Source organism: Hetaerina americana, unplaced genomic scaffold, assembly GCF_022747635.1.
Source record: "Hetaerina americana unplaced genomic scaffold, ioHetAmer1.1.p SCAF_4, whole genome shotgun sequence".
In the NCBI taxonomy this organism is placed as follows: domain Eukaryota; kingdom Metazoa; phylum Arthropoda; class Insecta; order Odonata; family Calopterygidae; genus Hetaerina; species Hetaerina americana.
This window is the reverse complement of record NW_027286985.1, coordinates 47,467,471-47,493,136: the sequence shown is the minus strand read 5'-3', so window position 1 is coordinate 47,493,136 and position 25,666 is coordinate 47,467,471. Positions and strand designations below refer to the sequence as shown.

Here is a 25,666-nt window from a genome sequence, read left to right as displayed (position 1 = left end):
AAGTGTTGGTGATAACTAAGCCCTGTCTCCTGCAGAACTCAACTGCTTTCTCCCCGCGGTCATTCCTCGTGCCTAAACCGTAGTCCCCCACCTCATCACCATCTCTTCCTTCGCCTACTGTCGCATTCCAATCCCCCATCACTATCAAATGTTTCCCTGCAGGAACACATGCAATCATGTCCTCTAACTGATCGTATATCCTATCGACCTCTTCTTCCTTATGGTTGCTCGGTGGCATGTATACCTGGATAATAACTAAGTTCGTCGGTTCTGCTTTTATCTCCACTAGTAGTATTCTATCCGTTACCTGCTCTATGTTGACTACGCTTCTTCCTACCTCTTCAATTAATACTATGGCAACCCCTCGTTGGCTCTCGTCCCCACCGCTGTATATTATTCTATACTTATCACTCCAGTAATCCCCGCTATCTTTCCATCTCACCTCGCATAGACCTAAAATATCTATATTTCCCCTTTCCATCTCTCGCTTAACATTCTCCAATTTCCCCGTCCTCATCATTGTCCTAACATTCCACGTTCCTATTCTAACTAATTTGGTCTTCTTCTCCTGCGTCTTCTGTCCTGCTGCTGCTGGTTTTCCCTTGCAAGGGTTTCGTGGGATGACGACCGCGAAAGCCTTACCTCCCCCGCTGCCGGGCACGACACACGGCCGATTGGGCCGAGCCCCGTGGTTGCCAGGACTCAAAATATCTCTATTGTCCATCATATTTTTCTAGGGAATGATAATTGAGGTGGTTTCCCGTTGCCTTCCTCAGTATATATATATATATATATATATATATATATATATATATATATATATATATATATATTATATATATATATATATATTTTATATATATATGTATATATATATATATTATATATATATGTATGTATATATATATATATATATATATATATATATATATATATATATATATATACACATACATACAACACTTCCTCCAACCTTCTCCCCAATTGCCCCTCTGTCACTTTCAAACATCCCGTCAACCTAGCAGATATCCTCAAATCCACCAGGCCACTCTCAAAATCCCCTCACACCCCCAGAGCCATACCCACTCCATGTCATCGAGCAAGATGCAAAACCTGCCCTATTTTCACCACTCCACCCCACCATTCAACTCTCTCCCGCCCTTCCCCTATTCCTCTTGCACTTCCAAGAATGTTGTTTATCTTCTTACCTGTAAACTCTGCCCGTCCTTTTACATAGGCCAATGTTCCACACCACTTAACATTAGGATTAATAACCACCGCGCCTCGTGCAATCCCTCCTCCCCGTCCGCGGGTCTCCCCATCCCTAAACATGCTTCCCATCATAATACCCCCTTCAACCAGTGTTACAATGTTTCCGTCCTAGCGTCCCTTCCCACATCCGATAACCCTATAGAATTAAAAACCCTTGAATTGGCATTCATTTACATCTGTATGGCCTATCAGCATCCGGGCCTCAATGTCGTTCACTGATGGGAGTGGCCTAAAATTGTTACTTCCACCCCTTCCCTCTCCCCAACCATTCCTTTCACCCCTCCTTCACCTCCCATTCTCCCCTTCCCCTGGCCCCCTTCCCTTTCTCTCACACCCCTCACCTCAACAATTCCAGCAGTCATTACTTCTATATCTTCAGAGGAAGACGGATTGTTTCCGTCGAAATATCAAGAAAATACGTGTGAGTGTTCTCTTTTTTTGTGTTTCTATATTATGTGTTACTGTGTATTGTACTATATATATACATATATATATACATATATATATATATATATATATATATATAAACCATAAACTAAGTAATCAACCCAGAGGTCGGTTTGGTAGGTGATGGTAGAGTTCACCCAGGACTAAGCCCAACGGCATGTGAAATTCACACATAAGGGTAGTAGGGCCAGTTCCTTTCCCTATGGTTTCCCAGGAAGACCTGGTACCTGAAAATCACAAACCTTGGGTGGAACTAAGGGTGCCCGGGAATCAAACACGGGCCCTCCAGTTAGCAGTCCAACGCTCTACCCCTGGACTACTGTGATCCCCTTATTTGTAATACATAGTTAATTATTACATAATATAATATATATAAATTTCAAATATTCTTTTTGACATGTTTAGCAAAGCTAATAGTTTCAAAAAGAAAAATAATTTCTATTTATGATGGATTCAGCTGGAGAAAATAAACTACATTGATTATACAAATGTATATTTAATAAATTTCTGAACAGAAAAAATAAAAAAATTGAATAAATCGTAGTTTTAAATTGAAAGAATTGACATTTTTTTAAATTTACATAGTTTAAAATAATGTAAAATACATACCAAAGCACAACATGGTTTTACACTTTTGTAATAATTTCAACATGCGAACACTAATAACTTGCAGTCTGTTAACTGATGGGCACAAACTGAATGAGTCTTTTGATTCTTCTTACAAGAGCTTCGACAAATCCACGATCCTTCACTTCTTGTCTGGTATCAATCAGTCTTTTACAAAAACCATCATTGAAAACAGACACTAAGCCTGATTTAAGTCTGCTAATTTCTTCAACATCAACGCTCCAACTGGCATGATCTGGTTCGTAAAAAAAAGTCAAGCATTAACAAAAATAAATTACCACATTAAACCACTGCAAAATTATTCATTGCAAAATTATGGAAAATAATTTGATTCTAAATAAAAATGTTAACCTCTTGAAGTAGAATTCATGCTCATAGGTCTTCCTCTGTCACCAGGAATGAATGACCTCAATAGAAAATGGTCTAAATGGACCCAAAGGAGCAGCAGACAATGATCCGCAAGAAACCACAGGAGTTCTCTTCGCCTAATTGTTTGCTGTAAACGCCGACCCAAATACCTTGCAGCCTGAGCTCTTGCTGCCTCCATTGATGCTGCTGTCATTAATGCACCTTGAGGTAAAAACTTGAGAAAGAAAAATTCAATTTAAGGCAAATAAATGGAATGTGGACATACTACAGAAAGGCCAGTATTTATTTCGGGTTTGATTCCAAGTTTTTAAGGATAAATGTTTGTTTTTCAAGGTTTTGCATAACTATTTTTACTACCTCATATTAACAATGTAATCCAACAGACACTGCTAAAATTTCAACCACAAATATTTCAAAATTTCTCCTTGTAGCATGTACATTCATGGGTATGAAGTGAATGAATAAAAATAGTTTAAGAAAGTTAGATATCTCATCTAAATCAAGGCACCACTCGTGGCAGAGAGATTATCTCACTTGTAGTTCTGGTGTCCTACAAGCAATTATTTGATATTTTTAAGCATCAGGATAAATGGTCACCATGCCATGACACCTTCATGCATTTTTAGGATTCAGAAAATGCATGTTAATGAATATTGATGCAAGATCATTTAGGCTTTGAATAAAAAGTTGACAAAGTAGCTGAAGAACTGGCTTCCCACCCTGAAGGTCCAGGTTCGAATCCCAGTGGTGCCCGGACTTTTCATTGGTATCCCGATCCATACTTGGGGTGCTAAGTGGAGAGCACATTAAGTTAGTATGCCGTTTATTAGATGGGACATTAAATTGTGGATCCCTTGGCACCATTCATTACAAGTAGGCTAATGCTGACAACTGGTTTCTGTCCACCCGTCCTCTATTCCCCGAATATTTCACCCCTACCAAATTATCCACCTATCCCCTCTGGTGCGAATGATCTCTGCTGTTTGTCACTTTCCCAATTAACTACTTTTCTAACTGTCTAAAAACACCAAACATTGCATTTATTTTAGAAACTAGAAACATAGGAAACTGAATTGTACAGGGAGAGATATTGAATGGGTGCATTCCATATGCCTAAAGTTTAATTAGGAGTAAGCTCTAACCTCCCTGCAAAACAAACCTTTCAGTTAAAATACTGTGGATGTATGGAACAAATTAAAAAGCAAACCTGTTTGAAATAAAAACAAGTGTAATTGAAACATAATGACGATTTTTAAGCATTGCAAAAGATGCTTTAAATAATACCATGAAAATGTAAGGGAAGTCACAAGGCCAACTGTCAAGTGTATAATTCATAATCAAAAATAATTATCCAACATTATGGAAGCACAAACTAGAATTAAACAAAAGGCATCAAGAGATATGTTCTACAGTGTTTTCTATTCCTTAATTAATACTTAAACTAGCTTCTGCCTCCATATGCTTTGATTTAGTATTTAATCTCCATTGAAAACAAGCATTTTTATGAAGTTTATTAAATATACTGCTCAAAAGAATAAGTCTTTAGAGCCAGTGTGGCAAATATTTCATTTAGTGAGGGTAGTATATGAAGATGATTTTACCTCTCTTAGCTCTTGACTGTTCATGTCAGGGACGGATGCCAATTGGCCATAAAGCTGACTCTCTGCAGCTGCTAGGGAAGCATCTAAACCTACAGCCGAAACAAGTCGAGCTACCAATAAACCAAGAGGTGGTCCTGAAGTACCAATACCACCAGTCCTTACTGGTATATTTCGACCAGCAGACGTCCTAGTCCCTCTGGGATCTGAAAAAATTATTAAAAAGGTAAGTTTCATTAAATGAAATCACTTAACAATATTCCACTTCATATTTTTCAGCAAGAGAACATATGGTAGTATCAATTCACCTATTGGGGAGGTCACTGGAATTAGGGAGACAAAAAAGGCAGTGTTGCAAAATAATTGGGGTGCATGTATGAAAATAGTAATGTAATGCAAGGTAGGAATAAAGGACACACATTTAAAAAAGGGATGGCAGCAAGGGAAAGTAAATGGATGATATGCAACATCTTAAGAGTCTTCACCATAACACTTGAGGGGGACTCAAGGAGGGCTTTGCAGATAGATATAAAGAAAAATAATCACATCAAAGGTGGAGGAGTTAGGGAGACTGCATAACAAAGTGAAAAATCTGGTGAATACATTGAAAAGCAGATGCATCTGGAAATAATGCATGGACAAGTGGAGATGGTAGACCAGAGAATGTTGCTTTTTCCATTAATATGGAACCAATTAACATGTTTACACATGTAATCATGAATTACCACTTCAGAGGCCTCACTATTAGCAATGTCAGATATAAACCATGCAACAATGAACTGTATATTGGTAGGGCATTTTGGGAGGCTGAAAGATGATTTTAACAACCTTTGCCTAAGATATTAATTTGCTCACAATAAATGCCCACTTGTTTTCCCAAATTCCAAGTTAGTTGGCTAATTCATGAAAAATCCCCTGGTCTTCCAAGCTTGTATTATATTCCCAGCATATTCCTAATTTTTCCAGCAGCTAGACACTCTGCTTTGCATTATTTGCTATTTTGTGATACTTGTTCTAAGTCGTACTAATTAAATTGGGATCCACCACTTGAAAATACCCACCTCCTGATGGCACAAGTTCTGCCCCTGATAAGGATGGTGAAAAAACAATTCGGCATTCTCGTGGATCTGCTGCACCACCTGTCTCACCAACAGCACCATCAGGAACTGAAAGGCGGCGGACATATAGCAGCAGGTGTGCCGCCACTTGGAGAGAACATAAACCAGTTTCTTCATCAGCCTGAATACTAACAGTCTTGGCTCCTGGAACATCTTCTGGTAACAGAAATCGTGGTAGCAGGGAGAACATTAGTTTCCTAACTCTCCAAAGGGGGTCAGCAGGGACTGCTCCTTCATCTGGTCCAATTATGCCTGGATGACGAGCTGCCAGTGCCACAACCCCTGTTAGGCTGGCAATTTCTTGAAGGTGACCCTAAAAATATCACATCGCTGATCATATGCAGTAGGTTAAAACCATATGAACATCATTTAAATGAGAAAAATAACACAATCCATTGTTCATAAAAATTTAATCCCCACAACTCAATTTTGTTCCTTGCTAACACCTCTAGCTAATCAAAAACTTTATCAATTTTTTTAGTTGATATACCCAATTTTTTATTTATTAAAAGTAAGCATTTACAGGAAAATATATCCATTCTTTAGACAAAGGAGTATTTTAGGCTAATTTAGATGCTACCAATGGCAGCAGAAGAAAATTATTTGGTCAAGACAACCCTGGCGGGAGACGTGACATGGAGAAGTAAGGGACCTAAATAAGTCTTTCATCATTTTTATGCTCAATTAAGGCCAAAGAAATTACAGTAATGACCTGAACTACAACCTACACCCCTAAGAGAATTTCAAAGCATAATGGAGAATTTCTATCTGCTGTCTACCTGTTAATATTTTTGAAAATTATCTCATTCCGAATCATTTTTGTATTTGCTCATTTGTCCATAGATTGTAAGATTTCAGCCAGATTCACTCCAAAATCCGATTCCAATACTCCAATGTTAATGACAAATAATTGAGATTTTTCAGTATTTTTTGTTATCAACAGTCTTTCAAATGTACAATTTGCCTCTTATAAGTCCTTATATACTTATTAGTCCTTAAATTCATCAACATGGACATTGAGGAAGGAATAGAATGCTTAATTGATTCCTATAATATTTTGACAGAGCAATGATAATCCTAGTGAGGTCACCCTAACCAGTAGATCAAAGAATCAGGTATGAACCAGACAAAACATCTTGGCATCAGATTTTTGATTGAAATAGGAATTGGTGATATTTCAAGGAAAATTTCTACTACTTCCGTGGATCAAGGAGAATCACCAGATTTTTCAAGGACATAGAAAAATCAGAGGTTTTCCTAATTTTGAGATACATGCCTGCTTGAACTCAAAACTTTGGGTTAGCTACCAATAACCATCCAATCAAATAACTGCATTACCTTTTTTACGAAACTAGCATAGGTAAATCATCAACATCAATTGTTACATTCAGCAAATCACAAAAAAGATACCACAGTTTGGAATTTATAAATTTCCTCTACTTAACCAAGTTTTCCAGATCAATATTCAAAATTTTCCAGGCAAAAATTTCAGTAAGGTCAATCTAAAAGAGGAGAAATTTGGTCCTCCAATCACTACTTAAGTTCATTAAATTGCCAACTTAGTCATTCAAATATGCTGCAACATATAAAATTTGAAATGGCATAATCTGTTACAATTAAAAAACAACATTACATTATTCTATTAAAAATAAGCCTACTTTTATGCATGATATTAATCCTTTCCATTTTCCCCCAATATTCCAGAATTTTGAAAAATGTCATTGTTTTTTGAATTTTATAGAGCTAATCTTTTCCCTGGCATGTCTTGTTTTCTTATTTCCCAACCATGCAAAAACTGACAATTTTTACATACCTGTGAAGTACTTCCTGACCTTGGAGCTCCAGCCCCCCTGAGGGCAGCTCCCACAGCTTCAGAGTGACTGACTAAAAAGTGGGCCACTTGACTCGCACAAGATTCATTTCTTGATCCTAAAGATATCAAAAGGGCATCACATAGATGAAGAGCAGGTAACCAAATCTGCAAATAGCGTCCTGCTACTGGAGGAACAAACTCGCCATTTAATGTGCCATCAGCATGTGTCCTAAGTAAATTAAAAAAAAAAAAGAAATTACAGAGACGTATTAGATTCATTAAAAGCCTGCTTTATGCAACTGAAGACATTATTTACTTCGTGCTAAATATTAACAATTTGACAGGTTTTAACTAACCCTTGACCTTCATTAATAATCAAATTACTATTTCATTCAATATTTTTTTTAGTCAGTAAGTTTCCACACTTCTATTGGAGGTGCATGGCACTATGTGTTTCACTAAATTGTAGCATATTAATATTTAATATCTATGGTAGAAATTGTCATTTGCATAGCCAAAGAGAGGAGGGAGGGGAAAGGGGGTAGAGAAATTTTCTTTTCTCCACATCTACCTTCTCCCACAGGCTACATAAACAGTAATTTCCACATGTATTGCACATGAATATGTTACAATGTAGTGACAAATATTGTGCCACATACCTCAAATATAAATTTAGAAACTAAGCTACTTTCTTAATTATGGATATCCAAAATCCTACCACTATGTTTCTTCGCAAAACAAGACAGAATTAAAGAGGATACTTAAATATAATGATATAAATGATAAATATAAGCTGATAAATTCTAGCTCATGCTCATTCTTCATGAAGCCCTACTGTTTACACAAAATACCTAACAAATATGTGCACCTGAATTTCTGGAGAATTCTTTCCTTGCCATAAACTTACAACAATTCTACACTTGACCCTAATATCAAGTCCAAACATTTTAATTTTTGAGCATACTTCTATAATATCCATTTTTACAAACTGAAAATTTTATAATTACATCAACTTCATAATGAAGCTTCTTCTAAGAGTGAACACAATGATCCATATTATACCTGAACAATTTAGCTTCACTAAATTCAGTGGACTTCACAGAAGAAGAAGTACATCCAGCAATATTTTAGTGATTTTATCCACATGAAATACTTTGTAAAATACAAGAATATTTATGTGAGACAGCTAAATATAACCAATTTTTAAATATTCAATCACAGAAATTTTTTGTGTGAACAGGCTAAACTATTATTTTAAAATAATTAAATAAATACAGCATGCATTTAAAGATGCCACTAATTATTAATGTGGATAAATAATCTTTCATTCAAGCAAATATTGATTGACTGCCACACAACCAAAGAAATAATATCAAAATGCTGCTCATGAGAATGTTATTGGTAATTGCATTTGGCAATGTAGCTCATTTGGTGATCTCCTTAACAATGTTAATGTTACTATTTATAGGAAGCCAGGCAACAATAAAAGACTTAAGATTCAATCAGAAAAAAATTCATTGAAAATGACAAGATGAACCAAGAATGTAGAACTAACCAGAATGGACCATCAGGTCGGGCATCAAACACCTTCATCGCAGAAAGGCATCCCATTACTTTCCTCTCAAGAAGAGCCTCAGCCCCATTACGTGATGAACGTGCTATTCGACATAATGCAGCCATCTTTGACTCATACACATACAGCGGGCGCAAGTCTGTTCCCCCTGAACTATATTCACCACCTCCTGCATAGCCTTCATCTTCTTCCAAAACACCCTGTAAACAAAATAACACCACTTTCAAAATGCACCACAGGCAATACAAAAACTTCAAAGGTACTTAAGTCTATCTTATATTGCATCCGCAACTCTGAAATGCATTATTAATCTTATGTTGCATAAGAATAAAAAATTTTCTACCCAGCATTAATTCTGAGTGTGAAACACATTACCACTAACTGTGTTAAAGCTCATTAAAATATATCATAAGGGACTAATGACAAAACTTTGGTACTCCGTATGATAAAGCAACCCACCAACATGCTTTTGATGGAAAATGGGACCATTTTCCCTGGAGACCATTTACCCTTGAGACCAATTTCCATCATTCTATGCATTCTCCCCCCTCATTGCAGTTCTTTCCACTCCTGAGAAACATTCTCATTAATTCAATATTATGAGGAATCATTCTATTCAAGGTAATTTGAAAATTGGATGCTCAGGATACACAAACCAGCAAACCCTTCACTTCATCCTTGAACCCAGACAGCCTAACTAGATGGCCAATTTTCCTGATAATACTGGATCAGACATACCACGAACTATCAACAGAATCAGCTAATACAAGCTGATTAGCTTGTATATATCAGGCCACTCCTAGGAAACCTACTCCTAGAAATATCACATAAATGGAATTCTTTTTGAAATTCAAACCTGTAGAGTCCGATCTGATGCAAGCAGGGAATCCACAAGGTGGCAGAGGAATCCTCTTGAACACAAAAGTGACAAGGTTGTGGCTGGACCAGTGGATGTATCCAATACAACTAGTGTCTCTAAACAGGAGAGTGCCAGCATCTGAAGAAAATTAAACAAATACTTTTATACCATCTTCTCCAAAGTTTCCTCAAAAAGCATGCACAATTAACATTACAATTCTCAAAAATAATTTCCAAAATCTCCTTTGGAGCCAACACAGGAGAAGCAGACAAGGTAAGATAGGAAAGAGTAGCAACTACAGTAAAAAATCATTGTAGAGAAGTTTGCACTTCTATTGAAATTAATTTAGAATTATGCAGCTTTACATCCATTAAATAACTATACAAAACAAAAACTTGTGAATGTTTTCATATTTAACTTAATTTTTATTCACAATTTAATTCACCCTCCAACAAGCACACAGTTTTTGAATTTTTAATAGATCTTCATAAATTATAGGGTAGCATCACACCATTTCAATTTTCTATGCTTTTCATTCCAGCATTACAGAATAAATAAAATATAATAATTTGCAAAATATTATAATACAATTTAAAAAATGTTGATTACCTTACAAACATCATGCCCACTTGTGGAGTCATGGCAGAGGACATCCACCAATCCTTCACCAAATCCCACCATCACCTCAAGACAAGCTTGTCTTTGGCTTCGTTCTTCTTCAGTGGGCTGACTTTTCACTTAACAATTGAATGAGGAATTTTACCGTTACTATTTTAAATGTATCTTTTAACCTAAATATTTCAAATGTAACTGTAACTGTCCATTATGAATTACGCATATAAGGTGAAAAACTCATACATTGTGAGGGCATCACTACCATGGAGGAGGTCAATTTTTGACAGGAAACAATCAGTATCCCAAAGCTGTATGATTTTAGCATTACAGTCAAACTGCTTATTTAGGGGTTCTTACATAGATTTTGTGAAATGTTGAAATTAATTAATGATCTACAACCAAATAACATGGAATGTTTTTAAAAACATGACTAAAAATAATACAAATTGTGGAAAATTGAAGAGAGCAAAAAAGAGTATCCCTTGTCTTTGTTCCCATGTACCGTAACTGCCAAGATAAAAGCCAACTCTGGATTTAAGCCAACAAACCCCCGAAAATCACCAACATATTTTGGATAAAACTTATTTTTTAAAATTTTCTGTGCAAGAATTTCAAGGATGAATGTGCAAAATAAAATAACTCATACATTGCATTTTTGACACAGTATTTTGAGAAATTGTGGTAATTCAAAAGCAGAGGACCTCATGTCTAAGAAGTATAGTGAATGCTTTTCATTCTGGCAGCTGCAATGCTCCTTCAAAATATCTTATATTACCCTTGCATGATTAAGATTTTGTATGTCATTGCTTTACATCATCCTCCCTTTTAATAGCACTGCAATTCCTCATCTGCATAGCCTATGCTGGGGATTGGTTCTCTAATGTAAATAATTATGCCACAAATACTCTGGTCTTTCAAAAGCAGTTTTGTCATAACTTTTCAATCACCCCTCATATAATAAACTATAGACATTGCAACAAATAACTTTCTGTTCCTTTTCAGTTTAGTCACAGTTCCCAGATTCGTTAAATCCTTAGACAACTGCTATGCTATTTCTCCATTATCAGAATTCGAACACTTGGACATTGGAATATGATTGAATTAATAGTAAAAATTTATAATTAACAAACCAAATATTAATAAAACCTGAGATCTTGATAGACAAACATAAACAATAATTATCAAAATAAAATTAACATGCTCTTCTTTTTAATTAATAAAAAATAGTGCTGTGGTTTAAGGATCACTTGATAAAAATAATATTAAAACAATTTTCACTCATTTACCTCTATTTGCAGAACTATATCCTGGAGACAGAAACGTATTTCTTAAAGAATCTGAGAGGGAGACATTTGAGAAATTAACTCCTGATGGAATACCAATATTCCATTCATCTCCTTCTGTGCACGTAACATGAAGGAAATTCAACAGTGCTCCATATAAATTGATGCGTAGTTTCTGAGAAGGAGGGGCTATTAGGAGAAAAAGAAAACAACCAAACATCACTATCAGCCTTCTACTGGTAACATTCAGCTTCACCTAATTTAGCATACAGTAAGAAAGTATATAGAACTATAGTCAGTAGTACATAGAACTATGGGCATGAGGCCAAAATTATCCAATTTTCACATCACGCATTGGACTCAAATATGCACTAATTTGGTTTCAAATCATAAAATAACACAATTTTCCTCAAGGCAGAAACAATAAATTTTATTCATTCAGAAACCATGAATAATACTACCACTGCTGGTTTTTACAACAAAAAATCAACAGTTACTAGAATATATGAACAACATATTTTGGGAAAATATCACCTATATCACTGACCATGAGGAGATTTTATATTTAAAGGGGCTTAGGAACTAAAGTAATTTTGATATCTTTATCAAAGAGGCAAAGGGAGCTAATTTTACGAAATAAATAAGGCATGTATCCAAGCGTAATTAGATCATTGGATTGATTGTATAGATTGACAGATGTGATGAAGAACCATATCTAAATGTAAAAGTCAGTGATGACGTTTCACTGAAATGGGTAACGTGATGAGTCCTGCCAGGGAAGGGTAGCACTTGTATCCATATTTTTAAAAATAAGAAGGAAGCAAAAAAAATATTATTGTTGAGAAATGCCAGGCCCTCCAAAATAAGTTAACCGAAAAAAATCAATCATAAGTTTTTCCAAGTGGATAGGGAGGCTCATAAAACGTGTGAATTATATTAGCATTGAAAGCTCCTAGTTTAAAATTACTTGACCCAAATGAATTAATCCTATTTTTAGATGATGCTGGGCAATTTCGGGTGATTGATGCTATGCACTACATCATGCATGCTCAGATTTTTAATGAAAGTACTATTGAATGAAAGGACCATTTCTAACCATGACCATTAGGCATGTGTTGTAAATCAAAGGTGAATATTAGTGCTTATACACACAGTGGAAGCTCAAGGTAATGAGAGCTCACAGTCCCTGCAAAATTTCTCACTATATTGAGTTCTCATCATTACTGATATCGATTTAATAATCACACGGTAAACTCTTGATTATCTATGGGTAGATTATGTATTTGTGGATTACCCATTCCACTTTCTTCCCAAAACCTTGAAATTTTAATAAAATTACAATCATAAAGATACTTAAATGCTTTCAAATTTTTATATTTTTAAAAAAGACAAGTTTGAAATAACTACACTTCCGTAAAAGAGTTTTAATTTTACAAAATCAAAAGTTGCCAATGTTATTCAATGCTTTCATTTGGACACAAATACATTCCTCCTCTATAAATGATATTAATAAACCCAAACTCTTCCTGCCACACCTACTTAGAACCCTAAGCAGTTCTACGGGAATATTACCTATTCCCATGGCCTTATTTGATTTCAATTTCCTTTTTGCCCCTTCTCTCTCACCATCAAGTATGCCTGGACCTAAGCTATTTTCATCTACATCATATTCTCTTTCAATGTCCAAACTTGTTCGCCTAATATCAATACCAAATAGATCAATTATGTATAACACACTGGGGTACATGCCTCACTATTACAGGTTTATTTTACATTTATATCATGGGGCAATAAACTATACCTGGAGTATTATTGACTACATTGAGATTATCTCACATACCATTCCTTTAGAATACAATTTGCTTATTGGTGACTGCATGATAAAAAGCATTCTGTTTATCAAGCTTTACAAGAGCTTGAATAAATTTACATTTACTCTATACCCTTCTGAAATTATCAGGTTGAAATAAAATATTCCATTCCCAACTAACTTTAACTATCCCAAATACTTAGCAATATTTACATATCTATGCTGTAACTATGTGCTGCTTGTCATTTTCTTAATTTATGTGACTGACAGGGTTTGCTTCAAATAAATTGTGAATTAACTTACAGAAGGGCAACATCAATGGGTCACAATCCATTCCACAAGCATGAAATACTCTGCACAAAAATAATCAGAGAGCAGATGTTAACTTTTATGTATACTCATATTTTGAGATAACTTGCCTGAGCTGACAATCCACTGCAAAATACCCGAGAGAATGACCTTGAGAGCAGCAGAATTTGCTTGAAGTGTAGCCTCTGCACCATGAGAGGCAGCATTTCTCCCCGGAATATGGGTGGTTACAGGCGTATCAGCTTGGGATCCAGGCATAGGTGTTTGGCCAGCCCCTACCTTCTGAGGAAGGCATCTCAGCCTTGCCTCACGTACTGCCACGAGATGCAAATTCCGAAGATTCACCAAAAGAAGGAGTATCACACCAGAACATAATGTAGCCAGATCAGAAGTAACATCTGTGGCAAGGGTCTGAAAAGTCAATATTGCTGGTATAAGCTTTCTTTTAGAGTAAAATTGGGAGAATATACTATCAGCAATATTCCAATGCAGAGTTAAACAAAATTTGAAGAGATTCATATGAATAGGAAAATTATTAGATAGGATGGCATTAGATAAAAAATATTAAAATGATTTAATGGAAAAATATCAAGATAAAACCTCAGTAAAAAATGTACTAACGGTCAAAATTAACTGAAACGCAAAGAACTAGTTTCAGTTTTGTCATGAGCTGCAATCATATATATGGTATGTATCATCATTACTTATGCATGCTATGTTATATGCCATGAACTGCTTCCTCCCTCCCAAAACCAGATTATCAGAGGAAAACACAGCAGCAGAGAGCAGATCCTCTGGCCTAAATATCAGTGATGGATGGTCCATTTTATGGTGACCTTTTAAGTCAAGGAATTCCATCATCACTTAATCCACTCACATTCCACAGAGCAAAACATTCTATCTAATTGCAAGTCTTCACTCACTCCATAGTGATTGCACAATGAGCATACTAACAGCACTTTCCAGATGATTATTATTTCCACATTAGATAAACTGCTTTCCTTCAATCATTCTGAAGGAAAATTAGAAGATTGCTCAAATTTCCATTAACGCAGCATATGAAGGCACGTCCTTGGGTTGTAACATACTAGAGGAATTTATAAAAATCATCATAGAGCAATTTCATTCTTATGTGCTATGCAAGCAAATAATTTGACCGAAATAAAGACTGCATTGAAGGAGGAGCTGAACAAGATCACAAAAAATTATTTTTTGAAGCGCTTCAAGGATTGGAAAAAAACATTGGCACAAGTGTATGCTATCTAATGGGGATTACTTTGAAGGGGACAAAATAGATATTCATGAATAAATAATTTTTGAAAAAAAAAAAGCCTCAATAATTTTTTAAACCGACCTTGTATACAAGATATTGTCACCGCAGGTTAGTCAGGTTACACATATACTATCGTGTAACATATTACTTTATTGCGTAAATAAAAATACTACAAAACACACTTTCCCCACTTCTGCATGTCTGAGAGATCATAATTACTGCTGCCCTTGCTAGTGGGTACAGGTCTAACTTAGTGTTGCTTCTTTTTCTTGACTTCTCTTCCTTCTCTAGATAAGATTAAGAGTTGATTGGCTACGTTAGCCAGCAACAGATTTTTTATGGTACTCAAGCCATATGAAATTTCTATGGTCATGAAGAAATATTAAAAAATTTCCCCGTCCAGGTTTTTAGAAAAGTTTTTCATTCATTACAAGTTTTTCAAATTCTTTTCTTATGCACGTACCACTTGCATCCAAGGTTCCTATGCTACTAAAACAGGATGACCTGCAATGATTTATTTTCCAACTCAAGATTTTTAAGGATAAACATTTGTTTTTCAAGGTTTTCAATTTTTTGAAGCACCACTGCTACTACTTAGTATCCCTACAGTAATACAACTGACATGGATCAAGTTATGTGTCCAAATATTGCAGCATTTTCCATTGTAGCATAGGCATTCATGGGTAGATAATGAACAAACAAATATAGTTTCACAAATTTGATGGCTCACCTAAATAAAAATCCATTTATGATTAAGTTATTACCTTGCTTGTAGTTTTAGAGCCTGTGTTGAAGTATTTAGCTTTTTAAAAGCATTTAGATAAATTTGATGTTGCCATAAGATGCTCGGCAATTTTTATTGCTGACATTCAGGAAATACATGTGTGTTAAAAAATGATTATACAGGAGTCATAGGCACTTAGTGTTAGTAAAAAAATCATTTCTAATATGGAGTACTTTCTACCCTGGTATTCTCACTCAAAGAAATAAGGACCAATAGAATATTACTCAGCAGTGGTGCATGGGCAGGAAGGCAGTTTTTACGTAGCAGAAAACTCCTCCAGATTAACTATACAAATTTTCCTTCAATATACACAAATGTAATGCACAATTCTTTACCTTCTCACAGAATGAATAACACATTGAAAGCTAATTTTCAAAAAATTGCTGATACCTCATTCACATTAAAGTTAAGTTTTTCTCCTCCTACTGCCTATTATCTAGTTTCCATTAAAATAACATTAATTCTCAAAAAATTCAGGTTTTTTAAGGCATATTATATTTTCCTCAATCCCAGATTTCAAGATTGGCAAGCCACAATGTAAAAATATGTGATACAAGATCCTACACATAATAGTATCATACTGATCCAAACAAGGCCTAACTTATACATTGTTTACCACGTGGCAACCTTTATTCTGGAAAAGGCACAAATCTCATTCCTTTCTACTGGCACTAACTTTCTACATTTTTCCATTACTCTTAAAAGTAAGTTTTAGTAGTTTCCCTGTAATTATCATTACTTAAAAATGTGGGTCCATATATTAACTACTCATTCTATTTAAGTGAATTCTATTTTCATCGCATATCAGATACACAAACAAGATACACATACATACCTTCTTTAATACAACTTGAAGGACATCTAATAGTAGCTGAAGATGAAGAGAAGGCGCTAGAGCCTCTGATGGAGTAGTAGCAAACAGGACCTCTGTCACTTGACACCATCCTTCCATACAGCGTACCACTCCCCATGCCCTCGCCTTTCGGTGGTTGTGCTGCTTCGAGTATTTCAATACCTCCTGGGAAATGATATCATTATTGCAAAATTGGCCACTATGAAATTTTCTGATACATTCCATTAATTGACATTCATCAGGTCGTTTATGGCAAAATTGCTATTAATGGAGCCCAGTTATAAAATTTTGACACCAGGAAAAATTACAATACATTCTCTTTGATCAATTGGAATTAAGGATATTGTACCTTTAAAAAATATTAACGACTGAGTCCTGCCAAGAAACTGCTATGTAAACATCTTATAAATATGCATTCCCATCATCTTCAAGTGGCCTAGTTGCAATAATTAGCTTATGAACCCTTTCATTTCCCCACTTTCTACAATAAAATAAATGGGTAATGCAATAGACTGAAGAATTAAATTTCCATGACATCACATAAGTAAACATGTACTTTTCTCTTTGCCATCATAAGCTTATTGTGTAATGGGCTGCAATAGGGTGTTCAATTAGGAGGTAATTCATAGCTTTGGCTAACACCAGTACTGATGAAGAAGTACCAGCATTTTGAAGATGTATGACTTCAGACTCGTTTTCAGAGACTTGCTGCTCTAAATTGAAGCAACTAATTTTCCAGTATCACCATAATGGAAATTGATATTGAAATAGTCGAGAGGGTACAAAACCTACTTAATTATTTGAAGTTATCATGTACTAATAGCATACTGCAAACTTGCAAGGTAAGCATTAATTATGTGAATATATTGGAAAATAAAAGACATATAAGAATACAGAGAAAATAGAAGAAAACAATTGCTGGAAGGCATTATTCACAACTTTGTCATCCCTTCTTCCCCCAGACAGAAGTCTGATCTGTTTTAATGGAGTATCAAGATTTTGCTACAGCTGGAATCTGCAAGAGAAATTAGTTCTGCTGCATTCCATTTTCTAACCTCACTTCCTGGTCTATAAAATTGATTTGTTCATATGGGAAATCAGTCGTAAAACACTCTATGACATTAAGATTTCTATGTAGATTTTTCATCTGATTTTTAAACTTCAAATTCTGTTTTATTTTGAGTAATCTCCATTTCATTTATCTTTATTCCCAGAACTGAGATGAACATTACTTTTTAGGGTACTTAATAAATTAGGTCCCAAGAGGTTCACTGGACCTTATGAGCCCTAAGATCCTTGGGCAATTCAGTATGGAACTAGGCCCATGCACGGGATGATTGATGGGCACAATAAAAACATGAATGAATAATGCAATTTTATAAGTTTACTTTTGTGATTTATTATACAATTTATTTAAACTTATGATTAAATTTATTTAAAATATGATTTATATTATAAGTAAAGTCATGCACCATGCATACTCATGTAATATGTACACCCATTTTTTAGCATGTACCAAAGAAAGTGACAACTTCTAAAATACTCTCCCGCCTTGACAATAATACCTTTTGATGGAATAAAATGCATTTATTTGAAAATAAGCAATACATAACAATTTTTAGAGAAATCATTGAATATCAATATTATAATTTTATCCAAAAGGGCCACGGGATGGTAAAATTACCCAGTTCTACTCATTTAAAAATTAATTGCAATTTAGAGATAAAACATTCAGGTAAATGCAGATCATCAATTCATATTTTTGTAAATATTATTGGCCTTTAATCTTTGACACAGGTAATACTAATTTAGTTTAAGAACTAGATTGGTTTCCAAGAGTACACCATAAAAAAATTGTTAAAACACCAAACTCCCACAACATGAAAGTACTCAAATCACAGAATTAAGATACAATACTCTCTCGAAAGACACCATGAGTCAGAAAGTAAGGAAACCTAATGAATTGCTCCAGAAGTGCCACAAAATTGGTTACTACTTGATAGTCTTGATCTGGAGCAAAAATGCTGAGGAGGAAAATTTCATTATGGCCTCTTGGGGTGCTCCTTGGCACAGAAGGCAGAGAAGTATGGGGTCACAAACGGCACTCACACAGAGATTTCTACAGCATTTTAATAGCATACATACATAAATTACTAGTAAATATCAAGAGCCATACCTTCATTTCTGTTACAATTGCTTGTCTCTGTGAGACCTGTATAGACTGAAGCTCATCCATAAGTGTGCGGCGTAAGGAATCAAGGTTAACAAGACGAAGGGCAGGGCATGATGGGGCAACATGAGGCCAACTGTCACCTCCAGGAGCAACTGAAACCTCACATTGACGAAGAACCTGCATGGAATTTAAAGTTTTATTTTAAAATATAAATATTGACCAGATATCACCTAATAGAATATCACCTACTAACAACATTTCTCCCAAAAACCTTTTAAAAAAAATTCAACAAATAATATTTACAAAATTATAGGGGATTATCTCAAGATTGGGCAGAAGATTACATAAAATGGAAGATTTTTGGCTAAGACATTTCCAGGTTTCACAATCAAATAAAACAACAAGTACTTAGTAAATGATAAAGGTATAAACATTGATAGATAATGAATCCAAGGATGAAAGAACAGATGTAATTTAGGAGGGGCAGAAGGGAAAGAGGATCATTAAAGAAATAAATATTAGACTAAGGCAAGACCCTTGGTGCCCTTGGAAATAATGTTGAAGAGGTGTATACATAGAAATTTCATTGACATGTACATATTAAAAGTAAATTTTATTATCGTGAAAAAGCCATGAAAAGGTTACCAATGGAAAAGAATGGCTGATATTAGATATTAAACTAGAGTCCATTAATGCGACCTGGAGATATAGAGGGAAGATACATATATAAATACTAAAATCCAATGCATCTACAACACATAAGATAATGTGAAATGAATGAATACATTATTGGACTTGATATTTGATGGACTTGATTCTCACTTGATATTTGATGATGAAAAAAAAAAGTACCAATATAAAAGCAAACGGTTTACAAAAAACTGTTCACAAATTTAAATTTTCTAGATAAAACCACAAGTCATATTCACTATAACATCCCCTACTGAGTTTGAATGAACATATCAGCTAGAGAGATATAATGAAAAAGAATGCTTTGGAATAAGAATACTGACCTGCTGTATTTGAGAAGGTTCGAAAAATTCCCAATTAGGGGATGGAGTTTGTTCTGGAGAAAAGTTGAGAGCCTCGAGGACACGGATGAGAAGACGATCATGGGGCCGTGCACCACTTGGTGGTACTGAAGAAATGAAAAAAAGTTAATCCATTTTTATGCCCAATAGTGCACCTTAATTGTAGCCTATTTATCAGGCTGGAAATATTATCACAAAAATGGGTAATCTGAATAAGAAAACCAACCATTAGTTTATTCCATAAAAATTGTGCTATCATTTATTAAAATTTCTTTTAGTTGATAATGAATTTTTAATGGCAGTATATTAAAGATATCTAGTCAAATCTTTCAGACACAAGTTGATTACTAATCATCTTCAATTTTTATACATGTAATAAGGTTACAATGGTTCGACAAAGGAAATTTGAAGAAGTAACATCCATGTAATTTATACGAAGTATATGAGACAAGAGGGTCTTACAATCTGACTATTGATGCAATACTAGCTGGATGATGTGGACCAAAAGATTGAGGTCACAGAGGATTATTGCGATGCTCAGAAAAACTTAAATTAAAACTAAGGATCTTTGATGCTTACATGAACCAACTGGCAACAAATGTGACCTGCTGAGTTGGAGCGTAGTCTCTTCATCCTTGCCTTCTTCTTCCCCTCCTAAACGATTCCCATCAACAGAGAGTTCTGAAACGTCAGCTGCTCTACTTGGCCATCCAGGCCCCACAGTTCTCATTGTGTTCCCCAAAGCTTGGGCTCGAGGAACAGTGGGTGTGGAGAGCAGTGTTCGCAGGAGTGTGGTTAGCTGAAGATGATGGCGGTTTGCAGCCAATGCTTTCAACTCGACAGCAACTGTTCTCAACAGCCATGACGTTTGACCAAGTGCATTGACTAGGGATTTAAACAAATCATGCTTGTTAAAGCTCAAATAAACAACTACAAGTAATTAAATCAACCATTTTAAAGCCAAAAATTAGTGCCCAAAAATTGTCATTACTGATGTAAGTTAAAAATTGTTTTAATAATTTGATAGCTCTGTAGAGAGATTATTGTGTAGGTAGTTTTGAAGTCTTCAACTGAAGCTTGACTTCTTTAAGCATCTAAATTAATCTTAGCCATGCCTCGACATTGATGTGCATTTTTTATTATTAAAATTTAGGAAATACAAATACTAATTAAATAACTATTAATGTATTGTCATTGACTAGGAAGTCATCATGACCTTGCCAGGAATTGATGTTTCCTTAAAAAGTAATTGTTGAAAATAGAATGACACAACAGTTTGAAATACTACTTAATAATTAGAAAATATTCTATATTTACTTGAAAATACAAAAATATAGGAAGTAGCCACCTAGTGTTGAAAAAATTCACCCCGGTTATCAAGTATTTATCTACCTTGGCATTCTACCTCTATTAACACCAAATGATTAAACCTCAGTTCTGGCACACCATTAGGTAGGCAATTGTTTCATAGGACGAAACTGAGGTACCACAAATTACTTCTAAGTACACAGATGTGATGCAAAATTCTTTACCTTATCACAGAATGCATAACACATTGAAAACTGCTGGTTGAAAAAATTACCAGATTAGTCATTCATATCAATTCAAATGAATGAAATATATAATTAATTTTTCCTTAGACTACTTCTTTCAATTCCTGGGTAAAATAACATTTGTTTTCCAAAATTTAAGATTTTACTGGCAAATTTCAAACTTATAACATGATTTTCCCATTTTGTACCTTCAAGAATTGATATACCACTGAAATATATGTAAAAGAGAAATATATGAATTTTATATTTAAATAGGAAATTATAGAAGAAGTTCTTTTGAAAATTATGACTACGCATATGATTGCATTGATGAATCAGATCAACCTATGAATTGAATAGTGAAGTAGCAGTCAACTTGCTAAACAGAAAACCAATTTAAGCAAATACCTTCACATCTTTTTTGCAGAGCTCCTCCACTGACTTCCCGGACAGTGATAATAGGAATGGAAAGCAGGTGCCTGGTGAGATAGTGACCACCAGCAACACCACCTGCTGAAGATGATGACCGTAAGAAACGAAGAACAGGTTCTGAGGTGCGAGGATCAGCACAGAGGGCATAGAGCAGTCTGTATCCAAGGTCCAAGAGGGCAGAATGTGGAGCACGAGGTCTAAGTGCGGTGATATCCAATACTGCTGACTGAGTAACACTAGGAGAAGTGGCCTGGGGATTGTTGGCCAACCCACGGTCCAAAAGGGCCAAAAGTGCATGCAAGCAAGTCCTAGGAAATCCCAAGATTCCTTAAATAGAGAAACAAAGTATCAGAGATGGACACTTATGGAATAAATAATATCAACTTTGAGAAACATTCAAAAACAGACTAAATTCAATCAAAGAACTAGTAGGCATTTTAATCACCTCCTTAACAACAATACATTGAATAGCACAGGTGATACTGGACAATTGTCTGATTCCTCTTCCTAATACAACCAATTCTGAGCCCAAACATGGCTATGACGTATTTGCAGAACACTTAACATGATATTGCTGAATTGTCACAGTAAAAATAAACTAGTTAAAACTGCCATTTAAATTAAACCAACTGGGAGCTACTAATCAGCATATTAGACCAGCATACAAGAAACAATTCTCACCTGGTTGTTGAAAGACAGTTTTTCTTAAATCTTTAGAAAGATGGAACCCAAGGAAAAAATGAGCCAAGTTGGGAGCTGGTGTCTGGGGAAGCCATTGCAAAAGGAGCCTAAGCACCATTTCCTTCGCTCTTCCTCTAATACTCAGTCCTTTAAAAGGTTCGCTTGAGTTTGGAGAGGACCCTTCTGATATCTACAAAGGGAAAAAAGACATTCACATTTTCATTTTATCTTTTAGCAAACACGCAGTATTAAAAACCCAAGGTCAAATGTCATAACATAGAATGAATTGAATTTAAATGCATATGTCACAAACAGAAATCAGTTCTAAGCATAAAGATACAACTATAATACATAACAGTTAAATAGTAAAATATTGGCCAGTAATTATTTTATTTTCTCAAGCAATTTAATTTCTACATATATAATTAAAATGTTCATGGGCCACCAAACTTCCAAGAATTAAGTTTAGGTTGTAGCATACATGTCAAGGACTAGTTTAAGATTAATATTTCTGTCATAACAAATGTAGAGTAAGCAAAAACGTGACTCATTGACAGTTAAATATAGTACAAGATTTAGAAAACAAATGGAATTCATATTGACACAGATCATGTCGCCAAGTTGTTAAAATATTGCTTTATAAAATATCAAATATGTAACTAATGAGGAAGTTTGTCATCTATGGCATAACTTTATGGAATTTGCATAACATGTTGTATTGAAATGAAATTATTAACTTTGTAATTTCACACACTTTATTTAAATACATCACCAAGGTTTCGACATTTAACGCCATAATCAGGTGAAATAATGACCTGAAGATGTTCAACGTTGAAACCTGGGTCATGTTTTTAAATAAAGTGTGTGGAATTACAAAGTCAATAATTTCATTTCATTTCAATAAGGAGGAAGTATTTCCACATATTGAGTATACCGTATTTTCCCATCAATAATGTGCACATTATCGATACAAAAAGTTCAGATGATCGAAATAAGGACGATGTGCGTTATGCAATGAAAATTGAAAAAATCCAAACATAGACCTATTTTTGCACACACTATATATAATATTTACGCACACACATATATATGAATATACAGATGCACGGCATCTATACACGCTCAAGATAACTATGAAGCCCTGGGTGCACGGTATCCATACAAATGCATGATAACTACAAAGTTCTGGATGCGCATTAATCATAAGGTGTGCGTTATTGATGGGAAAGTACGGTATTTCATAGCACTGCCAAAATGAAAGATTTTGCTATATGCTATAACCAATGAACCATGGAATGAAGTCATTACACCATACATTACTTACCCTTAAATTTTGTTATCTAAAATACTATTGCAACTTGCCATAGAAAGTCAACCCTGCTTTGCACGTTTCACTGGTTGTTACATTCAGAATTCCAAGTCCCATCAAAACATACTAGTAAGAGTCCACTACATTTAGACATGCAGCCTTTAATACCTCAAGTAAAGAATCTCCAAAGACTGTGCCATCTTCTTCATCACCTTCATCGGGACCTATGTCTTTATCTTCTTCAAATTCCGCATTTTCATCTTCTTCTGCTTCCATGCATTCCACAAAAGCATGGCGTACTTGAGCAGTTGCTTGTGGTGAGGAAGTGAGGAGGGACAAGAGGTGAACTTGGGCAGCAGATGATGGTGATCGAGGACAAGCTGTTGCCAGAGCCAAAATTCCCAATGCAGCGGGAGCGTGCTTTGGGAGCCACCCTGCATGGCTAACATACCTAAAATAGGAGAAACTGAAGCTTAGTAAGGGAAAGATATAAACATCAATTTTCAATACACTCAGTGAAATAAATCTATTTTTCTTAAAACTTTTCATCACAACCTTTTAACAATGAAACAGACAAGGAAAGCAAGCATTCCATTACAAATTACCTGGCAATGTTGAGCAAATGATCATGTTTTCCAGACCGAGGGTTAGCGGCAAGTAGCAGGCGGTCAAGACCAGTGAGAAGAAGGGGGTCTTCAGATGAAGCAGAGAGTAAAGCAGTGAATCGACCCTGGAGCATAAGAGCTCGCCTGAGTACACGTAGGCAGCCCAAGGCACAACCCTCCATCAACCTCCTCTCCCTTTTGCCATCAGGTGTTCCAGGACCAGATTCCTCTAAACAGCCTGCCACTTCATCAATTATGTTGAGAATCTACAAAGACAATATAGTAAAATTGAATGTCAAAAGCAAACTATTATCTCCAGCAATGCGAGCTAACATTAAAATTAAGTCAACCTTATGAACACTAGCAATTGTTGCATTAATAAACAATAAAATGCCTTACAATAACAAAGTTAAGCTATCATAAATGGATTGGTTCAGTTAACTTTGGCCAGTCCCTATAGTGGTGGGGTTAAATCCTTGCCTGCCAACCGAGTGGTACTGGGTTCAATTCCAGCCTAGGTGGATTTTCTTCCATCTTGAATACTTGTGACTGTCTTGAATGTCATGTTCTTGTTAAAAATCTAATGCAAAAGCTAACAAATACGGCTGCTTTCAGATTATTGCTGAATAAAATTATTTTTTAATGCAAATCACTACTTCTAATTCTTTCCATTCTGCTCTCTTGATGGACAAGCCATCACAATTCTTACCTACAAGTGCTTATCTCATTCCATTTAATAACAAGTTACTAATTGTGAGCAGAACCCTCAATGGCATCGAAATATGTGATAATATAAAATTAAATTATTCAATCATTTATTCAACTTACAATTCTCAAAAGTTCTGATTTTGAATGCAGCTGGATCATTAGGTGAAATCCAGGAGGAGGAGCAACGGTAGTGGTAGTAACAATTGTGCTGCCTGTCACATTACTGTTTCCTTCACGAACCTCAACAACACGAGTAGTGAAATCTTCGCTGGATGGTTCATATTGGCGTAAGAACTTCAAGAATAGTCTAAGACAAAGGCGGCACACCAACCACTGGAAATAATTCAAATAGAAAATTAAAACTACCTTAACTAATAAAAAATTGGTCAACTTGAACTTACAAAATGATGAAAACAAAGACTCAAAAATTGGGAACATTTATTGGAAGAAAACAATGACATGCATAACTAAAATTTAAATTATTTGTAGGCATACAGTACCAGTACTGATCAAAAGAGATTAAATGTTAAATGTAAATTAAGTTTAAACATTAAAACATAGTTTTTATTCAAAAAAAATTTCATAGGATAAT

At 35.1% G+C, this 25,666-nt stretch overlaps 1 protein-coding gene across 1 annotated transcript in view; it reads right to left on the bottom strand.

The window, feature by feature from the left end:
* Nucleotides 1-2,305: 2,305 nt before the first annotated feature.
* Nucleotides 2,306-25,666, bottom strand: part of LOC139691912 (nuclear pore complex protein Nup205-like) — a 34,916-nt gene continuing 11,555 nt past the window's right edge. Inside the window, exons 9-27 of the mRNA XM_071589851.1 lie at nt 25,195-25,407; nt 24,367-24,632; nt 23,930-24,212; nt 22,453-22,642; nt 21,748-22,098; nt 20,387-20,692; nt 19,790-19,914; nt 18,780-18,953; nt 16,586-16,768; nt 13,804-14,104; nt 11,578-11,763; nt 10,286-10,413; nt 9,674-9,814; nt 8,800-9,017; nt 7,245-7,473; nt 5,375-5,744; nt 4,317-4,519; nt 2,698-2,929; nt 2,306-2,581 (exon numbers count right to left, since the gene is read on the bottom strand). Of these exons, the coding sequence (XP_071445952.1) occupies nt 2,397-2,581; nt 2,698-2,929; nt 4,317-4,519; nt 5,375-5,744; nt 7,245-7,473; nt 8,800-9,017; nt 9,674-9,814; nt 10,286-10,413; nt 11,578-11,763; nt 13,804-14,104; nt 16,586-16,768; nt 18,780-18,953; nt 19,790-19,914; nt 20,387-20,692; nt 21,748-22,098; nt 22,453-22,642; nt 23,930-24,212; nt 24,367-24,632; nt 25,195-25,407 (4,284 nt within the window). The 3' untranslated portion in view covers nt 2,306-2,396. The remainder of the gene's footprint in view (nt 2,582-2,697; nt 2,930-4,316; nt 4,520-5,374; nt 5,745-7,244; nt 7,474-8,799; nt 9,018-9,673; nt 9,815-10,285; nt 10,414-11,577; nt 11,764-13,803; nt 14,105-16,585; nt 16,769-18,779; nt 18,954-19,789; nt 19,915-20,386; nt 20,693-21,747; nt 22,099-22,452; nt 22,643-23,929; nt 24,213-24,366; nt 24,633-25,194; nt 25,408-25,666) is intronic.